General features: G+C 35.9%; 1 protein-coding gene across 3 annotated transcripts in view; it reads right to left on the bottom strand.

The window, feature by feature from the left end:
* Positions 1-25774, bottom strand: part of LOC150098799 (gamma-tubulin complex component 5-like) — a 304536-nt gene that overhangs the window by 136186 nt on the left and 142576 nt on the right. For all 3 annotated transcript variants that reach the window (XM_090405102.1, XM_090405103.1, XM_090405104.1), the window contains exon 10: positions 21924-22123. In XM_090405102.1, the coding sequence (XP_090261228.1) occupies positions 21924-22123 (200 nt within the window). The remainder of the gene's footprint in view (positions 1-21923; positions 22124-25774) is intronic.

The following is a 25774-nucleotide window of genomic DNA, read 5'->3' as shown; positions in this document are numbered from 1 at the left end:
AAGCCTTCCCCCCCAGGGAAAAGGCTTGGTTAAAGAAATTTAAGAAATTTTTTTAACCGAGCAGAAAGAAATTCTGCATGCTGTTGTTGTTTTAGTTTAAGAATACAATTTGGTCCACTAAATCCAAAATGACTAGCCCATCCTCATTCATTTAGTATCCAGCTAGATACCTACTAACAGAAAATACAAAACAGTATTTTGAATAACAGGTAATACTCATTAATGAGTAATGCAGGTTTTCAACACTCTTCTTCTAATTTCTTCCTTCCTTCCCTCCCAATGTACTAAAAATGTAAACAAATAAATATTTTATTTCTGTATAAAAAGGTGACTGGTATTTACACAATGGTAAAGTAGGAAGGCTGAATTAAAAGAAATGTACATATCTAACATGAATAATGTTTCAGACGAGAGGGCTAGAGAAGCACACAGATCTACAAAACATAAATACAGATAAGTATAGATAAATAGGGCTCCAGAAATCCACTTGCCACAGACAAGTAGTGAATGAATTTTCAGCCTCATTCTACATGCATTTAAAGCATATTGCCTTATTTTCTTTGCATAATTTAAACTTTTTTTCCATTCACCATCAGTTTATTCAATCACAGCAACCTCCAATCAATGTAATAAGTTTTATTTTCAACCAGGATATAGTATCTTATGTAATAAGTTAATTCCTTCTTGGACTCTTTTTGTTCCTGCCATAAGCTAGCTTGCATGAAGATACCATCAAAGATATGCTTCACTACTGTTTTGGAAATATGAATTCCAGTCTATAACAACAGCAGCACTATTTATCTCTCACACTCTGTTATAACTTAAGTAGTTACCCTGTGTCTGCACAGATTTATTTTGAAATAGACTCTCAAGCATTTTATTTAGCATAACTTGCAAATCGACACCATTCTTATAAAAATCAGATACCATTAATTAAAAAATAATAAATAATGATAATTTAAGAAAACGGATTTTCATTTATTTTACTACCAACTGTAAGTTTCTTTACCCTTAATTAGGTATGCAAGCTATATTGTAGCTATATTATTTTAGATATATATATATATATATATATATATATATATATGTAGTACTGGCATAAGCTTATTTTCACAATTAACAATATGAATTAGCTTTGCGTATTGTATGCCCATACTTCATAGAACAGCACGTGACAATGTGCCAAGAATAATCAATTCATGCAGAAAGGGAGAAAGAAATAAAGGATGTACGAATTCATCATCAGCATATGAATTCACATGCTTAATACGTAAATTTTCCAAATATTGTACAAGCAAAATAGTTACCACTTTAAGAACTAGAATTTTCATAAAAGAAATGCTAATTTTCCAACGTATAATAATAAACACTCATCCATGAAACGCATCGATTACCCTAATATCTGGTCGCTGGCCTGTCATGGTGCATCAGGGCATCCCCTCGGTGGTGGATGAGGGAGATGTTCGGTGGCACTACTTTGTAAGCCTCCTGGCTAGTGCCATGGGATCTGCTAACCAATGACAGCTGCGGTCCTCCATTCGTATTGGAGGTTGGATGGTTCTGGCAGCCCATTCTGTAAAAAATGCCACTATGTAAAGCATCATGTCTAAAAAGAAAAGAATGAAAGCCCGGGTAGTCTCAATATGCTCGGAATGATGGTGTCTGGGTGATATAGCAGGCCCTGCGGTATCGTCAGTCCGTGACTGCTATAAAGAAATTCAATGCAGAAATTGCTTGACTATTGCTACTTGGAATGCAAGAGGGGTGCTTAAGGGTCAAAGCTATATAACTGAGAGGAGACCTTCACATAGCCTTTAAAGGAATGCGGTGAACCAACCAGGGCTTCTGACCTAATGTCCAATCCTTACCTTCTCATGGTGCACCCTGTTGGGTATCTAACTGGATACTGAATGAACGAGGATGGGCTGGCAATTTGGGATTTAGCAGACAAATTTATTCTTATTGGCTTAAACCAAAATACAAAATGATGGTACAACATGACAAAATTTCATGCTGGCTTGTGTGTCGCCTGGTTAAACAAGGCCCCAGTTGTTTTTGTCAGGGAACCAGGGTGAAAGCAAAAAGCCAGCTACTGGAACAAATCTGAAAACACATCCCAACTCAACATAACCAGAGTTAAAGATCGGCACTATCAACATAAGAAGCCTGAATGGCAAAGAAATGGAGCTAGATGAGGAATTAGATAAGTACCAGATCGACATAAATAGGGGTGACTAAAACAAAAAAGACAAAATCTGGTGAGATCTTTCTGAGCAATAAATACAAAATGTTATATTCAGGCAATAACAATCAAGGAAAAGAAGGAGTAGCAATAGTATTCAACACTAAATACGAGGCTAATCTTCTTGAATGGCAGTCAGTCTCAAGTAGAGTAATGTGGGGGCAAATATGAGAATGGGGAACTGGACAATGGAGACTTATTTGTGCCTATGATCCCAAAGAAGGTTCTAAATTCCTCCACTTCTACTATAGAAGTGGAGGAATTTTTTGATGCCTTAGAGAAAGCAACTGACACAAGTTGGTCATTGTTGGGGATCTATCTAATTTGGAGAACAGAGCAAAGCTAATAATAATGACAAATACCTGTTGGATTTCTGCTCAGGACAAGGACTGGTTATTGCTAACACCATGTTCCAACATTAAAATGTGCACAAATTCACATGGAGAGAAGAGGCAAGGAATAAGAAAAGTCTCATTGACTATGTTATTGTTGATAGTGATATTTTCTCCCTGGTGCAGGACAACAGAGTGTACAGAGAATTTGAAATTGATCACTATTTAGTCTTGAGCATAATAAAATTTAATTTCATATTGAAAAGAATAATATGTAAGAAAGTTTTAAAGCGAATAAAAGTTGAGCAGCTCTCAGATGTGAACTGTAGACTAAAATACACAAAGATTATTGAAAAAAAAAAATGAAAGAGCTTGAGAACAGCAACCAAACCTTGAAGAAAACACTGATTGATTCAGCCAGAGGCATGTGGCGAGGTTGTCTGCAACGATAGAAAAATTAGAACTGCATGGACACAGGAAGTTAAAGAGGCAGTGAAGGAAAAGAAGAAAGCATATCAAAAGTTCCTGGCAAATAAGTCAGCTTGTGCTCTTAGAGAATACAGAGACAAATGTAAGAAAGTTAAACACTGTGTAAAACTAGCTAAACAAAACTCATGGGAGGACTTTGGCAAGAACGTAGAAAATAAATATCAAGAAGGTGTAAGATATTCTGGAGGTTGTTGAAGAAGCTTAGAAATAGAGGAAAGAGTGCTGTAAAAGCAATTAGAGATGATAAAGGTGACATGAAAAAGGGAGAAAAAGATATTCTTGAAGTATGGAGTAATTACTTCGAAAAATTGCTAAATGAAACAAGCAGTGATAGCACAGTGGTAAAAAACACTCAACAGGCATACAGTCAGGAATACATATCCATACTGAAGTAGAAAAAGCTGTCAAAGGCTTCAAATGTGTAAAGGCAGCAGGAGTAGATGATATTCAACCAGAAATGCTCAAGTATGGTGGTATAAAAGTCTTACAGTGGCTGCACTGCTAGTTCAGAAAGCCTGGACAGAGGGACGAATTCCCGATAATTGAAGTAGAGCTGTCATAGTACCCATATATAAAAAGGGAAATAAAACTGAATGTAAGAATTACAGAGGTATTTCCCTACTGAGTGTTCCTGGCAAGATTTATGCAAGTATACTTGAGAAACGGTTGAGAAGAATTGTGGAAGAAAGATTGGTGAAGAACAAGTTGGATTCAGGCTAAATAGAGGCTGTCGGGATCAGATCTTCACTTTATGACAAATAGTTGAGAAAATCTTCATGAGTCTTTTTAGTGGGTTAAAATTTTGACTGAGAGGGTTACTGGCCATCTGCAGTCTAGCTTGGTGATGGGGCTGCCATCTTGAGGCCTTCAAGCTTGCCTTAAGTGGTAGTAGAGATTTTTAAAGAGAAGACATAGCGATAGAGTAGAGATAGAAACAGAATGACTCATAACCCTCGATTACTCTAATAGCATTAGGGTAGTGAGTTACAAGAGTTGGGCGAGGAATGCCATATAAGAAAGGTTAAAGAGCAAGGGGGCCTACCTCAAAGAAGAGGGAAGAGAGAGAATAGACACAGCTAGGGGACCATGGGAAAGCCACTTCCTTTGCTGTCAAGCCCCCCCTGTGGCCCTGTTGGTCCACGAGTCCTTATTCAACATATTTGGACCACCCCCCCATATCTGATGGGCTCCCCTATCTGCCACCCAGGGGACGTGCTCTGTAGAGGTTATAGGGTCTTCCGAGAGTGGAATAAGGATTCCGAGAATGGAATAAGGATTTGAGAAGAAAATTACTGAAAACAAAAAAAAAAGCAGAAATACACCTATTGGAATATAGCCACCTGGAATGTGAGAAGTATCCACCACTTTAATACTACTGTCATCCAAAATAGAAATTTTGAATCTTTCAAAGTTAGGCTTTTGGATGACAGTAGTATTAAAGACTTTTACCAAAAAAGAATAAAGAACTGGATGACAAGTATAAAACAAAATCAGAACATAGAAGAAGAAGAATATGGTCAAACCTAAAAACCATAATGACAAAAGCTGCAAAAGAAAGTTTAGGAACAAAGAAAACGTGGAAAAGAAAAAGAGGCCTTAGGGACTGGGATGATGAAATTAAATGCATTATTTAAGAAAAGAAAAAAGCATATAAAAACTGGCTCAACATAAAAACAATAGAATCAAAAATCGAATATAGCAGAAAAAAAGCAATAGCAAAAGCAGCATGCAGAAGAATAAGCAGAAACAGATGGAACAATTTTGTAACAAAATTAGAGAGAGACTGTATGCTCAAAAGACCTAATGCATATAAAATCCTCAAAGATCTAAGCAATGAAACTAGAGAAAAAGCAGATATTAATACCATTAAAATAGAAACATGGCAAAATTACTACCAAGATCTATGGTATGATGAAAACATTCAAAACAGAAAACTACCCTTTGTAAACATCTCTGATAACTTGGAAAACATCACTCTAGAAGAATTAACAGAAGCATTAACCCAAAGCAAAACAGGAAAGGCTCCAGGAGAAGACAATATAAACTTGGAACTTATCAAATATGCAGGACTTAAATTCTCACTCAGGTTACTTAACTTTTATAGTATGATCTGGAAAGAAGGAAAATGCCCACAAGATTGGACCAAAGCAATAGTTATTCCCATCTACAATAAAGAACACAAATCTGATTGTAACAATTATCGTGGAATCAGCTTACTTAAAACCTGTTATAAAGTATATGCAAAAATATTAGCATATAAACTTATATGCTAAGATTAAATGTATAGTAGACCCAAAATTAATAGAAGAACAAAATGGATTCAGAAAAAGCAAGTCTTGCATAGACTCTGCATTAACGTTAAAATTATTAATTGAAAAACACAGAGAAATGAACATAGAAACACACATAGCTTTTATAGATTACACCAAAGCATTTGATAAAATTATCAGAGAAAAACTATGGGAAATCCTAGAAGAATATGAAATAACAACCAACTCTTTAGAGCCTTATATAATATATATCAAGATAATAAAATATATGTGAAGTACAATAATTCAACATCAAGCTGGAAACCAATAAATCAAGGAGTACGTCAGGGTTGCCTTCTCTCACCAATTTTATTTAATATATACATAGATAAAATTATAAAAGAATGGAAGATAACTAATGAAGGAGGATTCAAGATAAACCGTAACACCACATGAGCTACTCTTCTTTTTGCTGATGACCAAATAATCCTTGGAAATAATGAAGATGAACTACAAAAATCATTATGGAGTCTAAATAATCTGATAAAAAAGCATATGGTATGGAAATATTAACTGACAAAACAAAAGTCATGGCCTTCAAAGGTGCTAATCCAATAAGAAGCAAAATAGTAATAAACAACAAAATAATAGAGCAAGTAAATACATTAAAATATTTAAGTTGCACAATGTCATATGAAAATGAAGCTGATATAGAACCAAAGATATCAAACTTTTTAAAAAGTAACAGGCATTATAAATGAAATTTTTAAACCCAATTATGTACAAAAACACACACGAATAAGAATCTACAATACAGTAGCTATATAAAAACTTTATGGCAGTGAGATATGGACAATAAAAAAGGCAGATGAAAGAAGAATTGAATCATGCGAAATGAAATTTCTGCGCAGAACAAGGAGTCACAATAATGGACAAAATGAAAAGCAGCGAAATCAGAAAAAAACTTGGAATTACCTCCCTAAATGAAACAGTTATTTGCTATAGAGAAAAATGGAAAAAACACATACTAAGAATGAATAGAAGCAGAATACCTAAACAAATTCTAAATTACCACCCAAAAGGTACTCGATGCAGAGGAAGACCCTTAAAAAGATGGAACTGAGTTCGGAACAGGCCACTTGGCCTATAAGTCTGGAAAGGAAGAAGAAGAGTTGAAAAATATGGGAATATAACAAAGGTCTATATTTAATTTTTGTCGATCTGGAGGTGCCAAGAGAGAAGCTATTCAATTTAATACGATGCAGTTATATGGTGTCAATGGAGCATTATATCAAGCAATACTTAGTCCTTATTTGAGTTGTAAGTCAGCAGTTAGAACTGAAGGAAGTACATTATCCACTCTGTTATTCATTATCTATATCGATCATATTATGAAGGAAAGTGGTATTAAACATGATATCAAAATTGGAATTTTAATGTCAGCCCTTTGCATTATGCGGACAATGTTATACTTCTAAATAAATCTGTTACAAGTCTGCAAGATTCCCTGACTAAATTGAAAAACTGTTGTAATAGATATGGTATGAAGGTGTCAGCAATAAAAAGACAAAGACAATGAAAATAGGCAGAATTGTTGAAAATGTCAACTGCGCTGTGAATGGAGAACCTGTGGAACAAGTAAAACATTTCAGCTACTTAGGCACGATTTTTAGTGAAGATGGTAAATTAAATATGGAAATAGACAACAGAATCAACAAAGCTGGCATGGTAGGAAGTCAATTGAATAAATTCATATGGAATAAGAGAGAAATTAGTCAGAACACTAAATTAGCTGTATACAAGACAGTGTTCAAACCAGTTTGAACTTATGGATCTGAGAGCTAGGACAGAAGTAAAACACTTGACCAAAGAGTAGAGACTGCAGATATGAGAGTCCTGAGAAAAATTAGAGGCGTGAACAGATGGCATCAATGGCAATATCATATTAAAAACGAGGATATTAGGAAAGAACTTGACATTGTCAGCATCCAGGAATGCGTTAGCAGAGCTAATCTCAGGTGGTATGGTCACTTAAATGGGCGAGGAAAGATTAGCAAAAAAAGTGTTCTCTGTCAGGTTGGCAGGAAAACGATATAGGTGGACTGATATTGTACAAAGTGCCCTAGACGATAGAAATATAAGATCTGATAAGGTTGGAGTCTTGACAAGTAACAGACTGATTTGGAGGAAAATTGTAGATAGGAAGTTAGTAATGATGTAAATTTTTCATGTAGTACTATCATATCCTGTACACCCTTTGAGGGTTCATGTCAGGAATTTGATGATGATGAGGAATGTAAGAGGATTGAATAAATGTGGGAAATGGGCTAATGTGATGAGAAAGATGGAGAGATTGATACTAGGAATAAGTGAAACTTTTTGGAAAGGATCATCAGATTTTAAGTCGAAACTTCAAATGGCAAGATATATAAAATATATACCTCAGGTGGTGAAATATCAAGAAGAGGTGTAGAAGTGTACGATTTATTGTAGAGAAGAAAACTAATAAAAACATTATCCATATAATCAAAAAATCAGATAGTGTAATGGCAATTCTAGTGAGATCTTAAACCTAGATATATGCTGATTATTCAAATATATGCTCCTACAGAACAGAATGAAGGAGGAGAAATAGATATCATCATCATCATCAAATTCCTGACATATACACTCAATGGGTGTACAGGATATGATAGTACTACATGAAAAATTTACATCAATACTAACTTCCTATCTACAATTTTCCTCCAAATCAGTCTGTCAGTTGTCAAGACTCCAACATTATCAGATCTTATATTTCTATTGTCTAAGGCACTCTGTACATTATCAATCCACCTATATCTTGTTTTTCCTCTGGGTTGTTTTCCTGCCAACCTGGCAGAGAACACTTCTTTTGCTAATCTTTCCTCGTCCATTCTGTTTAAGTGACCATACCACCTGAGATTAGCTGTGCTAACGCATTCCTGGATGCTGACAATGTCAAGTTCTTTCCTAATATCCTCATTTTTAATATGATATTGCCATTGATGCCATCTGTTCACAACTCTAATCTTTCTCAGGACTCTCATATCTGCAGTCTCTAGTCTTTGGTCAAGTGTTTTACTTCTGCCCCAGCTCTCAGATCCATAAGTTCAAACTGGTTTGAACACTGTCTTGTATACAGCTAATTTAGTGTTCCAACTAATTTCTCTCTTATTCCATATGAATTTATTCAATTGACTTCCTACCATACCAGCTTTGTTGATTCTGTTGTTTATTTCCATATTTAATTTACCATCTTAACTAATTGTGCCTAAGTAATTGAAATGTTTTACTTGTTCCACAGGTTCTCCATTCACAATGCAGTTGACATTTTCAATGATTCTGCCTATTTTCATTGTCTTTGTCTTTTTACTGCTGACCTTCATACCATATCCATTACAACAGTTATTCAATTTATTCAGGGAATCTTGCAAACTTGTAGCGGATTTATTTAGAAGTATAAAATCGTCCGCATAAAGCAAAGAGCTGACATTAACATCTCCAATTTTGATATCATGTTTAATACCACTTTCCTTCATAATGTGATCCATATAGATAATGAATAACAGAGCGGATAATGTACATCCTTGTCTCACACCAGATTTAACATTAAACCATATTCCTGTACTTCCTTCAATTCTGACCGCTGAATTACAACTCAGATAAAGACTAAGTACTGCTTGATATAATGTCCCATTGACACCATATAACTGTAGCATATTGAATGGCTGCTCTCTTTGCACCTTGTCATATGCCTTTTCTAGATCGACAAAACCTAAATACAGATCTTTGTTATATTTCCATGCTTTCTGAACTATTTGTAGTAAAGTGAAGATCTGATCCTGACAGCCTCTATTTGGCCTGAATCCAGTTTGTTCTTCACCAAGCTTTTCTTCCACAGTTTTTTTCAACTATACATACATAAATCTTGCCAGGAACACTCAGTAGGGAAATACCGCTGTAATTCGCACATTCAGTTTTATTTCCCTTTTTATATATAGGTACTATGAGAGCTCTACTCCAATCGTTGTTAATTCGTCCCTCTGTCCAGGCTTTCTGAACTATACAGTGCAGCAACTGTAAGACTTTTATACCACCATACTTCAGCATTTCTGGCCGAATATCATCTACTCCTGCTGCCTTTCCATATTTTAAGCCTTTGACAGCTTTTTCTACTTCAAGTATGGATATGTATTCCTGACTGTATGCCTGTTGAGTGTTTTTTAACACTGTGCTATCACTGCTTGTTTCATTCAGCAATTTTTCGAAGTAATTACTCCATACTTCAAGGATATCTTTTTCTCCCTTTTTCATGTCACCTTTATCATCTCTAATTGCTTTTACAACACTCTTTCCTCCATTTCTAGCTCAAAAACCACCAGAGTATCTTACCATCTTCTTGATATTTATTTTCTATGTTCTTGCCAAAGTCCTCCCATGACTCTTGTTTAAGTAGTTTTACACAGTTTTTAGCATTGTTGCATTTGTCTCTGCATTCTCTAAGAGCACAAGTAGACTTATTTGCCAGGAACTTTTGATATGCTTTCTTCTTTTCCTTCACTGCCTCTTTAACTCCCTGTGTCGGGAATTCTGATTTTTCTATCCTTGCAGACAACCTCACCACATGCCTCTCTGGCTGAATCAATCAGGATTTTCTTCAAGGCATGCCACTGATTCTCCAAGGTTTGGTTCCTGTTCTCAAAGTCTTTCATTTTTTCTTCAATAATCTTTGTGTATTTTAATCTACAGTTCATATCTGAGAGCTTCTCGACTTTTATTCGTTTAAAACTTTCTTATATGTTATTCTTTTCAATATGAAATTCAATTTTAACCTGCTCAAGACTAAATAATGATCGCTTCCAATTTCAAATCCTCTGCACACTCTGGTGTCCTGCACCAGGGTGAAAACCTCACTATCAACAATAACATAGTCAATGAGACTTTTCTTATTCCTTGTCTCTTCTCTCCATGTGAATTTGTGCACATATTTATGTTGGAACATGGTGTTAGTAATAATCAGTCCATGTCCTGAGCAGAAATGAAACAGGTATTTGCCATTATTATTAGCTTTGCTCTTTTCTCCAAATTTTCCCAAAATATTTTTGTATGTCTGACAATCATTTCCTACTCTGCTATTTAGATCCCCAACAAGGACCAACTTTTCCTTTTTCATTGTGTCAGTTGTTTTCTCTAAAGCATTAAAAAAATTCCTCCACTTCTACCTTAGTAGAACCTTGTGGGACAATAGGCACAAATACGTCTCATTGCCCAATTCATTTAACTACCTAGGATGTATGATCACATATGAAAATGAAAAAGATATATATAAACGTAAATTTGCAAAATACTTAAAAATAACAGGTGTAATTAACTCTAAATTTAAACCAAACCTAGTTCAAAAACAAAACAGACTAAAAGTATACAATACATTAGCCCTACCCGTCTTAATGTATAGAAGCAAAATCTGGACAATAAAACAAAAAGACAAACAAAGATTAATAACAGCAGAAATGAAGTTTATGATAAAAACTGAAAAGTATACCCTATTTGATCACAAAAGAAACAAAGAAATTATGAAAGAATTAAACCAGAACCAGTAATAGAAAAAATTAAAAAACATAAACATAAATGGATGGAACACGTTCAAAGAATGAAAACAGAAAGATTACCAAAACAAGCCTTAAAGTACAAGCCATTTGGAAAAAGAAAACCAGAACGTCCTCTTAAACGATGACTTCTAAGGCCGGAACAGGCCATGCTAGGCCTAAACCTTGATACGCATGATGATGGTGATGATGTCCAATTCCCCATTCTGATATTTGCCCACATCACTCTACTTGACACTGCCTGCCATTGAAGAAGATTAGCCTTGTATTTTGTGTTGAATACTATGGCTACTCATTCTTTTCCTGGATTGTCATTTCCTGAATATAACATTTTGTATTTATTGCTGAGAAAGATCTCACCAATTTTTGTCTTTTTTTGTTTCAGTCACCCCTATTATGTCGATCTGGTTCTTATCTAATTCCTCAGCTAGCTCCATTTCTTTGCCATTCAGGCTTCTTATGTTGATAGTACCAATCTTTAACTGTAGTGATGTTGAGTTGGGCTGTGCTTTCAGATTTGTTCCCGTAGCTGACTTTTCGCTGTTCACCCTGGTTTCCTGGCGAAAACAACGGGGCCTTGTTTAACTGGGCGACACCCCCAGCTGGCTTGAAATTTTGTCATGTTGTACCATCATTTTGTATATTGGTTTAAGCCAATAAGAATACAATTTGGTCGGCTAAATCCCAAATAAATAGATATCATGTATGATGAAATAGAATGGTGTAAGGAAGTTGGAGGCTAGAAAGATCGAGTTATTTGTGCTATTAGTGACTAGAACGCAAAAGTTGGATCAGAGAGAACATCGACACACATGGGTCCATTTGGACTTGGAATTCAGAATGAGAGAGGACAAAATCTGATTGATTTCTGTAATAAGCACAGTCTCATCATAATTAACACTTATTTTGAGCAAAAACCAACAACACGATACACATGGGTAAGTCCAGGTGGAAGATACAAAAATCAATTAGACTATATTGTATCAGTAAACATTACTTCAATGGAATACGGAACTCAAAGGTGATGTTAAGTGCTGACTGTGGATCTGATCATAGACTGGTCTTAATGAAGATGAACATTCGCCTACAAACAATAAAATTTAAAAGAAGTCAACCCCTAAAATGGGATCTGCAAATGGTACAACATTCGATAGTAAAATCAAAATTTAATGAAAATATTTCAGAACTGCTGTCTGCACAGCTGCAAAACGAAAATGAACCCTCTCAGTGGAATAGACTACAAGCAGCTATCATAACATCTGCTAAAAACCACATCAATAAACAAGAAGAAAGAAAGAAAAAACCATGGATAACTCAAGAGGTAATCAACCTTATTGATGAAAGAAGAACATGGAAAAGAGGAGCAAATGAAGAAAAAGGTTAAAATATAAAACTTTGCATAAAACAATCAAACAGTTATGTAAAAGACTGAAAGAAAACTGGATAAATAGGCAGTGCACTGAGATAGAAGAACTACAAAATAGGAACAAGACCAGAGAAGCATTCCTGAAAGTGAAAGAACTTAATGGAAAAGCAAAACGTACACAGTCTAATAACATCAAGGACAAAGATGGAAACATACTCATCGATAAGGAAAAGATAAATGGAAGATGGGTGGAGTACTTATCACTTATCAGATCTCTATGATGATGATAATGGTAACATGTTAGATGATTCACAACACCTTAAGTTAAACGTAACAACAGATAACACTCTACCCACAAGAAAGGAGGTAGAACACGTAATTAAGAATCTTCCTAATAATAAATCCCCTGGGTGTGATAATATTCTGGCTGAGCTGCTGAAAGCTTTGACTGGCAATAATAACAACTATTTAGTGGAATCTATTCGGAACATCTATAAAACAATATAATTACCTTAAGTTTTTACAACATCTATCTGCATACCAATTCCAAAGAAAATAATGCACAAAATTACGAGGATTACAGAACTGTGAGTCTAATATCCCATGCATCTAAAATTATTTTAACCACTGTTAACAAACAAATTGAAAGAGCCTTAAGCAGTGAATTGAGTGAATAACAGAAAGGCTTCAGAAGAGAGAGAAGGGAACCATTAATGCTATCCTGGAACTAAAAATAGTAATAGAAAGATCACTTGAAAGAAATAGGAACATTTACATCATGCTTCATAGACTTTCAGAAGGCTTTTGACTGGGTAAAACATAATAAAATGTTCAATATATTAGATAAGTTAGACATAGAAGATCATATACTTAAGATTAAAAATGATTTACACCAAACAGAAAATGCAGCTGTTTAATGATGAGACTTCTGTGGTGAAAATAAAAAGAGGAGTTAGACAAGGTTGTATCCTTTCACCAAATCTATTTAATATCGATAGTGAGACAGTGATGTCTCAAGGGCTCACTTCAGTGAGTACGGGCATGGCAAACCCAAGGTACCAGATGCTGGACCATGCCTTACTTCAAGTAATATACATCTGTTATATTATTCTGTAGACTGGTCCCTCCCCTTCTTCTCCTCTCCTTGCTCGTTCTCCCTGATGCTATTTGAGTATTCGAGGACTGGGGTGAATCTTTCCTATCTTGCTAAATCATTTCGTCTTATGCAGCCATCGAAGGAGGCAAGCTAGCCTCAATAGGTGCCGGTCCCAAGCCCGGATAAATGGCGAGGGTTGATGTCAGGAAGGGCATCCGGTCGTAAAACTTCACTGCCAGCTCTAGCTATGATATGAGTCAAAGAGAAAATGATATAAGCACTAGGGCATACCCCTTAAGTGATGCGCAACCACATCGCTCAACAGCTGTGAGAAGTGGACGAGGGCTACCGCATCAAGTAGTAGGGTGCAGTTAAAGAAGCGAGCCCAGCAAATGGAGAAGATGTTGTGAGTGGGAACATTGAATGTTGGAAGCATGACTGGAAGGGGAAGAGAGGTGGCAAACATGACGAGGAAGAGGAAGTTGGACATTTTATGTGTGCAAGAGACAAGGTAGAAGGGGGGAAAGACAAAGGAACTGGGAGATGGATATAAATTGTTCTACTCTGGAGCGAATAACGAGGGAAGAAATGGTGTAGGAATTGTGGTGTGCGGCAGAATGAAGGGCGAAGTACTGGAAGTGTGTAGAAGGAACGACAGGATCATGCAAATGAAATTGAGTCTTGAAGAAGAGCGGGTGGTCGTATTATGTGTATATGCTCTGCAAGTTGGCTGTACAGTAGAGGAGAAAGATGAGTTCTGGAACGTGTTAGATGAAGAAATGAGGGAACTGGAAGAAAACGAGATGGTGATTGTCAGAGGAGACTTGAACGGACACATAGGAAGACAGAATAGAGACTGTGAAAGGGTGCATGGTGGCAACGGAGTGGGAATGATGAATCAGGAAGGAGAGAGGGTTGTGGACTTTGCAGTGCAGTTTGATCTGGCAATTGTGAACTCGTTTTTCTACAAGAGCGAAGAACATTTGATAACATTTAGGACAGGTAAAAACAGTTCACAAATTGACTACATTTTGACTAGAAGAAAACATCTTAAGGTTGTGACAAATTGTAAAGTAATTCCAACAGATCAAGTGGTACAGCAACACCAACTGCTGTGCGCAGACTTTAAAATAAGATCGAAGATAAGAACTTCTGGAAGTCATGGGATGAAGACAATTAAGTGGTTTCACTTAAAAGAAGAGAGTGGAAGAGGACAGAGAGAGAAAGCAAGAAGCCAAGAGAGTTGTGACACAGGCGAAGGCCATGTCATATCAAGATCTGTATGATCAATTAGAAACAAAGGAAGGACAGAGAAAATTTACCAACTAGCGAAATGTAGAAATAAAGCAGCAAAGGACATCTTACATGTGAGGCAGATCAAAGACACTGAAGGAAGAGTATTATGGAGGGATGTGGACATAAGAAACAGATGGAGAATATACTTTGAGGGACTTTTGAATGAGGAAAATGAAGGACTCATAGAGAAGATGGGCAGCCTTCTCAGGGGATGGTGCTGAACATCAGTAGAGTGGAAGTGACGGAGGCCATGAAGAGGATGAGGAATGGAAAATCGGTGGGCCCCGACAGGATTCCAATGGAGGCACGGAAGGCACTGGGGAAGAGGGAATTGCCCTGCTGTGGGACCTGTTCATGAAAGTTTGCCAACAGGAAAATATACCCGAGGAATGGAGGGAGAGTATTCTTGTCCCCATCTACAAGGGTAAAGGATGCACAAGACTGTAAAAATTACAGAGGAATAAAGTTGATGTCCCACACAATGAAAATCCTAGAAAGGGTTCTTGATGGAAGATTGAGGAAAGAGGTGGAGATTGCAAAGGAACGATTTGGCTTCATGCCTGGTAGATCAACAACAGATGCTATCGTTGAGTTACAGCAGATGATGGAAAAGTTTTGAGAGAAACAACGGGTGATACATCTGGCATTTATTGATCTGGAGAAAGCATACGATAGAGTGCCAAGGCAAGAAGTCTGGAGGTGTCTGAGGGAGAAGGTTCCAGAGAAATATGTCAGGTTGCTGCGGGAGATGTACAGAAATGTGAAGACAAGTGTTCGGACCTGTCTGGGACAGATAGAAGTTTTTAAGTAACAGTTGGCTTGCATCAAGGGTCAGCATTAAGTCCGTTTCTGTTTAACATTGTGATGGAGATGGTGACGGAGGTGGTGAGAGAAGATGCACCTTGGACAATGTTGTATGCAGATGACATCTTGCTGTGTGCAGATTCAAGAGAAGAAATGGGGACTAAACTGGAAAGATGGAGAAAAGTACTGGAAGAGAGAGAGAGAGGTATGAGAATGAGCAGAAGTAAGACAGAGTATATGTGTTGCACAGTGGGCGGCAGACAGATCTGGAGCTGGAAGGAAATGTCATCAGGAAGGTGAGAGACTTTAGATACTTAGGTTCACCAGTGGAAGAAGATGGAGGAGCTGAGAAGGAAGTGGGATGCAGGATACAAGCGGGTTGGAGGAACTGGAGGGAGATGGCTGGAATGTTATGCGATAAGAGGGTGCCGATCAATCTGAAAAGCAAAATCTATAGGACAGTAGTGAGGCCAGCTATGACATATGCTATAGAAACTGTGGCCCTGAGGAAAAATAACATCAGCAGGATGGAAGTAGTAGAGATGAGAATGCTTAGGTGGATGTGCGGTTTGACCAGAAAGGATCGTCTGAGAAATGACTATGTGAGGGGAACAGTGAAAGTTACGAACTTAGAAGCAAAGATACAGGAGGCAAGGTTGAGATGGTCTGGTCATGTGATGAGGAGGGAGGACAAATATGTGGGAAGAAGGGTCATGCAGATAGATGTGCAAGGAAGGAGGAAGCATGGGCGGCCAAAGAAGAGATGGAGGGAGCTGGTAGAAGACTTGAGGATGAAGAACTTGGATGTGGTGACAGCCCAAGACAGGAGGATGTGGAGGAGATCTGAGGATGTGTCCTCACATCCTCCCCATAAAATAGGAATTAGTATCAATAGTATAAAATACAACAATCTTAGATATGTTGATGATACCATTCTAATAGCAGAAAACAAATTAATCAAATTACTGCAGCTACTAATTGAAGAAGGTAAAGAATTTGGATTAGATATAAATGCAAAAAAAGACTAAATTTATGAAAATCTCAAAAGAAAGCAGATGCGAGCCAGAAATATTCATAAACAATATGAAAATTGAACATACAACAGAATACAAATATTTAGGCACCTACTTTACTGCAGATGGAAAGCAAGATAAAGAAATAAAAATAAGAACAGCCATAGCTAAAGATGCATTCTGGAAAAATAAAGATCTGCTCAGAAGTTCTGTGAGTATCGAGACAAAGAAAAGAATGATAAGAACATTAGTGTGACCAATTTTCACATATGGAAGTGAGACCTAGAGATTCAAGAAGAGAGTAAGGCAACAGATAATGGCCTTTGAAATGTGGTGCTATAGGAGAGCTCTGAAAATCCCATAGACAGCACATTTGACAAATACAGATGTCCTACAGAGAATGAGAACACAGAGATCTTTATTACAGGAAATGATCCACAGAAAGATGAGATTGGCAGGACATGTATTGAGAGGTTCAGCAGGACAGAGGATACTAACAGTTTTAGAAGGAAATATTATGGGAAAAGGATCAAGAGGCAAAAAACGAAGGACATGGCTTGAAGATATAAGATCATGGACAGGATTACATGCCTATGCGGAAACAAAAAGGAAAGCCACAACAGAGAGAACTGGAAGGACATGGTGCTGCACCCTATCACTGAGGAAGCTACATGAAGAAGAAGAAAGAAAGAAAGGCTTTTTAATAGTGTTATTTAAAAAAACACGATTATCTTGCAAAGATGAATCAGAGACCAGACTGTTATTGACATGATTGCGAAAAGTTAGTCTGGTATGTTGGTAGCGTTGACCATTTTTTGTTGTTTTTATAAACTTCATTGTTTGTCTATCTTATTGAATTATTTTTATACATAATATAGATAAAATTTACCCTTCATTATGGATAACAAATGCAAACTACACTTTTCAGTTTTGTGAAATGGAAGACAAAGGTAAGATGGACCAGAAAGTTGCTAATTTTTTTTTTTTAACATTTTTATTATTTCTCAGATAAATTACAAACATTATAGGAACACAATTATGCATAACAAATACTTTCTCGTATATAAAGTTTTTTTAAATAATAATAATAGCTGTTTACAACGTATATTATTATAATATTCATAATGATGATTATTACAGATGTTTCTTTGCAATTTTTACACTCTATATATACAATATCAATGGATATAATCACTCCATGTTGCATACTTTTGTTACAGTTATTACATACATTACATACATTTGATTACATATGATACATTACTTACATTTGTTTACATATGATACTTACATTACATACAATGGTTTACATGTGATACGTACATTACATGCATTTGGTTACATATGATACATCTTGGATGAGAACTCTGCTTTCATCCTCGAAGCTTATATGTAAGCTTATCTGAGGATGACACAGTTGGTTATTATTTATTTATTTATTTTTTTTTTTTGCTGTGTTGGGAAGCTATGAAATCTAGGATTGAGAAATTCGCACGCACACACACACACACACACACACAATAACTTGGAATGTATTGATGCGTCGCTGAACTGGAAGCCTGAACGAATATATTGTGTTTCATTAAGTTTGTATGGTATTTTGGGTGAGTGTTTCTTGTTCATAGTATGTCCTTAGAGCTCTTTTCTTAGGCTATTGTAGTTTGTAAGGTTTCTGTATTCAAAAAGGTAATTTGTTTATCATGTCTGGGATGTAGAAGTTTCGCGTGGCCTTTCCGTAGTGATTATTGTATTTATATGTGATATAATTAGTTGTCTGAGGTCTTGTTATACGGTATGTATTTCTGACTGTCCTGTAGTTGGCATCGAAATAATGTTTTAATTATTCGATGCCAACTACATTTAATTATTTAATTTAATTATTTACATAAATGTTTTGCTGTCAGTATTTTGTATTCTGACATTGCAGTATATATAAAGTCGTTATTTTCTCTTTGTTCCCAAAAGATCAGTTTTATCATTTTGTACTGTAGCGACATTAATCTATTTAATCTGTAGGGTGCACAGAAAGCATACGTTGTTATAGCGTATCCTAGTATATTTTGGCATAGTGCTTTGTATATTAGTGTTTTTAGGCGTATGGGAACTATGTCTTTTAACCTGTAGAGTTTGCCACTTATTGTTCGGAGTTTGTTGTGTAGATGGTTTATGTGGCTATCCCAGTTCATATCTGCATCGAAGTAAATTCCAAGGTATTGTATTGTTTCAACCTGAGTGACTGTAGTGGTTTGCTCTTCTGTGTGTTTTTTATGTTGGAAAGTGTATGTTGGATGGTTATATATTTGTTATCAACTGGTCGCGTCAGTGGATTTCTGAATATCATCAATTTTGTCTTTTCTGAGTTTAGGTGTATGGAGTTTTTCGTGAGCCAGTCCATGATCAGATTTATGTCATGTTGCATATTTGTTTGGGCTATGCTTGCGTTATTGTGGATGGATATTATTGCTGTATCATCTGCATATTGGAATATCTTACCTTTGAGTGGCAGCTGATTATTATTGTGCGTGTAAATGTTGAATAGAGTTGGGGAGAGTACAGCTCCCTGTGGTACTCCACAGGTTACAGGTAGCTCTCTGCTTCGGTCTGATCCGATACGTGTCATATGCTTTCTATTTTGAAGGTAGTTTGTAAACCACCTGTGAAGAGGCCCATCTATTCCAACATGCCTCAGCTTTTCTAACAAGGTTTGATGTGTGAGTATATCGAATGCTTTAGTTAGATCAATAAAGACTACCATGGCAATTTTGTTTTTGTCTAAAGCGGTATTAATTACGTTTGTAAAGTCTTCCAAGAGATATGTTGTGATAATAATAATAATAAAGAGAAATCAGATTACAAAGGCAAAGTCACATTCTAATGTATAAAAAATAACCTGGGACTACTGACAGAAACTTTAGATTACTAAATTTTAGTTTAATTTTCTCACAGTGATAATCTAAACTTTAGATTATCACTGTGAGAATTCAATTTTCACAAAAATGCTGTGACACAGACTTTGCTAGAAATCACCTGGGCATAACATCTTTACTTTTTCAAAGAAAGATTGATTCTAAAACATTCAAACACTTGAAATGCCTTTTTAATACAGCCTATTATAAAGCTAAATTCAGTAAACCATTTACTGACATCAAAAACTTCATATGCTCAGTAGTAAAACAGTATTAAAATGACATGAAATGTAAAGAATTTGTGTCATTTATTGTTAATGGCATCAAACAAAGATTAGTTAAGGAAATCAAAGACTCCATTAGCGAGTCTTCTAGATATTCTACAGATATTTTAAATGAGGAGAAAATCCTCCATTATATGAGATGTATAGATCGGAAGAGGAATTCCTCTCCAAAATTCAGTTGCAGTGTATTTCGATAGATCAGTGAGTGAAATGAAAATATTTTTCATGCCAGAAGAGTGGTAATCGGTTAGCAGGCATCCGAGGAGAAATAGCATGCAACATGTTGGAGTAAAATAAATAAATAAGGATATGGTAAAATTAAATAGAAACACATGATACGTCTTACAAATTATTGCACGTAATTTGAAGTTGGCTTTTTTTTTTTTTTTTTTTTTTTAATTCTGTTCAAGGTGTTCCTGAAATGTGTTTGCATGCACGCATAAGCATGTAGACTTTGCTAGTTCATGGATCGATAAATAAGTTAATAGTTACTTTAATTAAAAAACACGTTTCATCCTAATTACATAGGATTTCGCTTTTATACCTAAAGAAATCCTATGTAATTAGAATGAAATGTGTTTTTTATATTAAAGTAACTGTTAACATCTTATTCCAGTTTTCTGCCTTACGAACTCTTATTTATGTTTTCTTGTGTAGACATTCTTTGTGTGTCATGTCCAACATATCACTGTGAGAAATCAACCACAGAACTGACAGCAGATTAATAACAAGTTTTGAATAAATCTGGGGAAAAGTTCCATTGTAGCACAAAAAAAACTGAACAGCTTACGGAGATGAGGATCTATCCCAAGCATAAAAATTTCAGTGGGATAGACAGAGTGGCCCACAGTCTCGCATTGGTAGACAAGTATGCAGTTTACTAGCATGCAATTATAGTCTGACCACATAAGTGAGAGCTGTCGTTGGCGGATTACCAAGAAGAGTCAATTCATGTTGAAGGGGAGAAAGAAATGAAGGACATACGAATTAGTCACTAACAAGTGAAATCACATGCTTTATACATAAAATTTTCCAACTGTTATATAAGCAAAATAGTTACCACTTTAAAAACTACAATGATCATAAAAGATAAGTTAATTTTCTGACGTGTAATAATAAACACTCATCCCACAATACGGATTGATTACCCTATTATCGGAATGGATTCTCCTTCTTTTGACATGTGCAGAAGTGTAGAAGGGTCTCATATCTGTGAGCGTACTATACTGATTGACATTTTAGATTGCCAGCAAGAGATTAAATATGAACAAGGAATCAGTCCTGTCCAGGACTAACGGACTTTAGGAGAAAAAGAAAAATTTCTGTGAAGTTTGTTTTACACAGTTTGTGTGATGAGGAAAAACTCAGAAAACTGGATACATGTAAAGATTTTATTTAAACAGCTGATATAGTGAACAGCTTGGTTTGCTAAACAGCATTGCTACTGACACTCACTAAACTCACCATGGCCAAAATGGTTGAAATGCTATTTCAACAAATACATATCAAACCATGCCGATTACATTCTATAATCAAAAGGGATAATCCATAAGGAATTCGTACTAGAAGGAAGGACTGTAATCAGCAATTACTACTCAAACATACTGAAACATTTGTTTGTTTGAAATGACATAGTTGGCAGCTGATTACTTACACCTGCTTGCAAGTAATCAACTTACAGAAGTTTCTGGTTCACAAGTAGAATGAACTGCTCAACCATCTTTACTCTCTTGATTTGGCTCCAACAGATTTTTTTTTTTTCAGTTTCCCAAGTTAAAACAGAAAATGAAGCATGCTAGCGTTACAAAAAAAAAACTTTTTTTGTAGCACTATGTATTTATTAACTTTTGTTAGTTTTTTACATAAAAAAAATGACATTTATTTTTTCAAACTTGCCTTCTACAGAATGAATCTTACCAGAATTTTTAGTTACTATTTTTTATTTACACTTATAGTTTTGCATCAGTTGTTAGAGAAACTGAAATTTTATTCTTTCAAAATAATTTCTTTTTGAATACTGAGCACACAATTAATAATTATTCCTTCATTTCATAAAATTAGTAAAATATTTTAAAGTTTTTTTTAAAACCAAAAAGTTTATATTTGTTTAGCAATGCAACTAAAAAAAAAGCAACTTACACTTCAATAAGAACAATTATTAAATTGTTCTTAGAAAGAAAATTAAATGCTATTATTATACAACTACTTCAACTACTCACTGTGATGTTACTAGATGTCCAGGTGCTATGCTGAGTAAAATGCCTATAAAGTGCAGCTAATAATCTAACTGCACGTTCCCATGAGGAGCATTCTTTGGGAACATCAGTTATACCTTCTTTATGAATAACAGACAATAAATCTAATTTCTCCAGATGTGGATTCAAGTAACTTAAAAGCTGGGCAAGTGTTATTGATGAATCTAAAAATTAACAAACTCAAATTAGATTCTTTATAGGCAAAAAATTAATGATTTGGTAATATATTACTGATCAATGAAAACAGATCATTGATGATTGTAAATGTTAACAAATCATTAATTCTACATAATAAAATAACCTTCTTAATATTTATTCCTTTAATAAGATTTTTCGAAGACATAGCATCAGCAATGCTGCAAAAACAAGTCACTAACATATAATTAGTTCTATTTATTTATTTATTTTTTTTTTTTAATAAAGTTTCAGATGAAAGGTGACAATTTAGTAAGAAAAATAAATAAATATTTTTATTTATTATTTCATTTTTATTAAAGTTCATGACAGGGGTGATTCCAAGTCAACTGTCATTAAAGGCATATTCTGTATGAAAAGGTTCCAATAAACATGAATCTGCTTTGCATGCTAGATGCAACTTGATGAATCACATGTGAGATGTGTATGAATTTGCATTCAGACTAATAGGTTCACCTTCAGCAAGTGGCAGTTATGTGTTTCAATGTTTCTAAGTCAAGCAGTGATGTTTTGCAATGAAAAGCGATTTTGCTGTTTACCAGACTGGCTGAGGTGCACTTTTACTACACCCTCAATCTATCTTCATAGGAAGCATTCTGCAAGCAACTCACAATCTTGGTAACTCACCTCTGGATCCTCTCCACCACTTCCACATACTCAAGAAACCCAGATGACCAGACCTGAATACAGTAGTCCAGATGTGGTGATATCAAGGTTTTATAAAGAGGAATGATAACTCCTTTCTCTGCTTGTTATTATGTTCTTCAATAACCAAGTAATTCTCTGAGCTACCATGGCTACCTTAACAATATGCCCTCTAAACTCTGACTCTATCTACTACTGCTTCCCCCAAAATCCCTGGCATTAAACTGACATCCATTAGGTTTTGCTATACTGTCAGCCTATTTAAATCCTGCAAGCTCTCTAGATCACTTTGATTAACTATCTATTACCTTACCCACTGGTGAACATGGTGCAATTTCTGCACTTTTTTTTTTTTTTTTAAATATCCTGTCATACATGAAAGGCCACAGACCTATAGCACAGCAGTGCCGTGGGAAAGAGGAATAGAAGAAAGGAGGAGTCTGTTCACATTTTGCTTGAAGGAGGAGGAGACTAAGAACACTGAGAGTACAGGAAACTGTGGAAAATATACTGCATCTAATGGCATAGATGTCCACACACTAGCAAATAGAGGATTGCAGTGGATTAGAGGATGTCTGTCAAAAAGTTGTATGGAAGGGTCACACAAAACCTCTGCTTTACCCATACCATTTCCAGTGGAGTTCAAGCACTTTCGCAAAAAGATCATTATCACTGATTGGTATTTTGTTAGTGGCTTCTATAATGTACTGGACCAACGATTTTGCTTATGTACTTTCAGATGAGAGTATGTTCATTTGAGATGCTATTTTCAGTTATGCTAATAACATGTAGACCAATCAAAATCCAGATATAGTTATTCAGTCAAGACATTAGCGGCAATTCTTCAACAACGTATGGACAGCTATCTTCGGAGATAAATTAATACGCCCATATGTTTTACCAAACAGGCTTACAGGACCTTTGTACCATTACTTCTTGCAAAGCCTAATAGAAAATATTTTCCATGATGCGCTCTTGATAATGTTTCCTTGATGTGGATGAGAAATGTGGCTCATGCATAACTGCCCCCTGCCACATTTCAGCTGTGAGACCCAAGGTTGATCAAAAGTTTCCTGAAAGATAGACAGATTGAAGTAGACCAATTTAGGGCCTGCTTGCTCAAATAATTTTAAATACCGTGAAATTATATTTGTTGGTCAATCTGAAATCATTAGTTTACTCTATCCCAATGGGAAATGTTTATGAACTGTAAGAATGTGTTAAGCATGCATACATGCATTGTCATCAGATATCCAGATACTAGCCAGTAAATTTAGATCCTGTAAAACTGTCAACAGTGAGAAATATCAATGGCTGCATGACTGCCATTGGAGGTCACGGTGAACACTTATTGTCAGCATGTTCATCCTATAGTTTTTCACCATGATCCAGTTACAAAGTGATTTATGCCTATTTCTTGATTTTTCCTTATTCCATATTGTAGGTTGCTGAAAGTGGTGCTGCCATTACAACAGGCTGTATCTTGAAATGCAAAGTTATTCGACCCATTTTTATTAGGACCTTTTCACTATTTTGAGGTGTAGATTGCACCTTTTAAAATTATGCACAGACACCACCATGAAGTTTGAAGACTCATCATGGGAGACTCAAACTATCCACACAATATCTATCAGATCCCTCTTTGAATCTATTGACAGACTTTGTCTGTCAATAGATTCAGTACTCACAACTGACTCTGGCAACCCACTTCATTTATTCACCACTCTCCAAGTGAAAAATCTAGTCATCACACCCTTGCTAACCACACTCTTACCCAATTTTCAGGGATGCCACATTGTTCTATCACCTCTAGATAAGTGCTGAAATATTTCCTCTATATTAATCATATAAAATTCTTTAAGTAATTTAAATGTTTTTATTATATTCTATATTTTTTGCCTGTCAACCAACTTTTTCAACTTACACACCCTCAATCTATCTTCATAGGAAGCATTCCGCAAGCAACTCACAATCTTGGTCACTCACCTCTGGATCCTCTCCACTTCGTCATACTCAAGAAACCCAAATGACCAGACCTGAGTACAGTAGTCCAGATGTGGTGATATCAAGGTTTTATAAAGAGGAATGATAACTCCTTTCTCTGCTTGTTATTATGTTCTTCAATAACCAAATAATCCTCTGAGCTACCATGGCTACCTTAACAATAAGCCCTCTAAACTCTGACTCTATCTACTACCACTACCCCCAAAATCCCTGGCATTAAACTGACATCCATTTGGTTTTGCTATATTGTCAGCCTATTTAAATCCTGCAAGCTCTCTATATCACTTTGATTAACTATCTATTACCTTACCCAACTTTGCATCATCAGCAAACAACTGAATATCTCCCTTCAGATTATTTCTTATATTATTTACATACAAATTAAACAGCAGTGGTCCTAGCAGAGACTTGCAGCATACCACTAGTCACCTGCTTTCTCCTAGACTCTGCTACTCCATATATTACTTTTTCGTAGCAGACATGCCTTCCTGGTTGGCCAAATGGTTAGCGTATCTGCTCTCCTGCCAAAGGGCTGCGGGGTTCGAATCCCGCCATGGGCATGGATGTTTGTGATTGTCTGTGGAAGTGGTGGTGGTCAGTGGTAAATGTCGTTAGTGTAGTTGCAGTCAGTTGGTGGATTGAGTGGTGGAGACAGAGAGTTGTAGAGTAGGTGCCCTCCCTCGATGAGTCTTTGGACTCCCTGGAGGTGTCAAATAATGATAATGATAATAAAATGACATCCTTGTATCCATATCACCAGTTTCATATCCATTCCCATTTGTTCCAATTTGGCAATATAGTTCCATGTGGTATCCTCTCAAATGCGTTTACAAAATCCAGCAGTATGATCATGTAGCCTTTCCCTTTATTCAACTTAGCTGTCACTCTTTTATAAAAAGTTAGTAAATTACTAAGTTATGACTGGCCCTCCACAAAACCATGGCCTCATACAATATCATATTCTTATTCAT

This window comes from Typopeltis vanoorti, chromosome 15, assembly GCF_054136105.1.
Source record: "Typopeltis vanoorti isolate ZY-2024b chromosome 15, IOZ_Tvanoo_1.0, whole genome shotgun sequence".
Classification (NCBI taxonomy): Eukaryota; Metazoa; Arthropoda; class Arachnida; order Uropygi; family Thelyphonidae; genus Typopeltis; species Typopeltis vanoorti.
The sequence above is the reverse complement of the archived record's forward strand: the minus strand, read 5'-3'. Positions and strand labels throughout refer to the sequence as shown.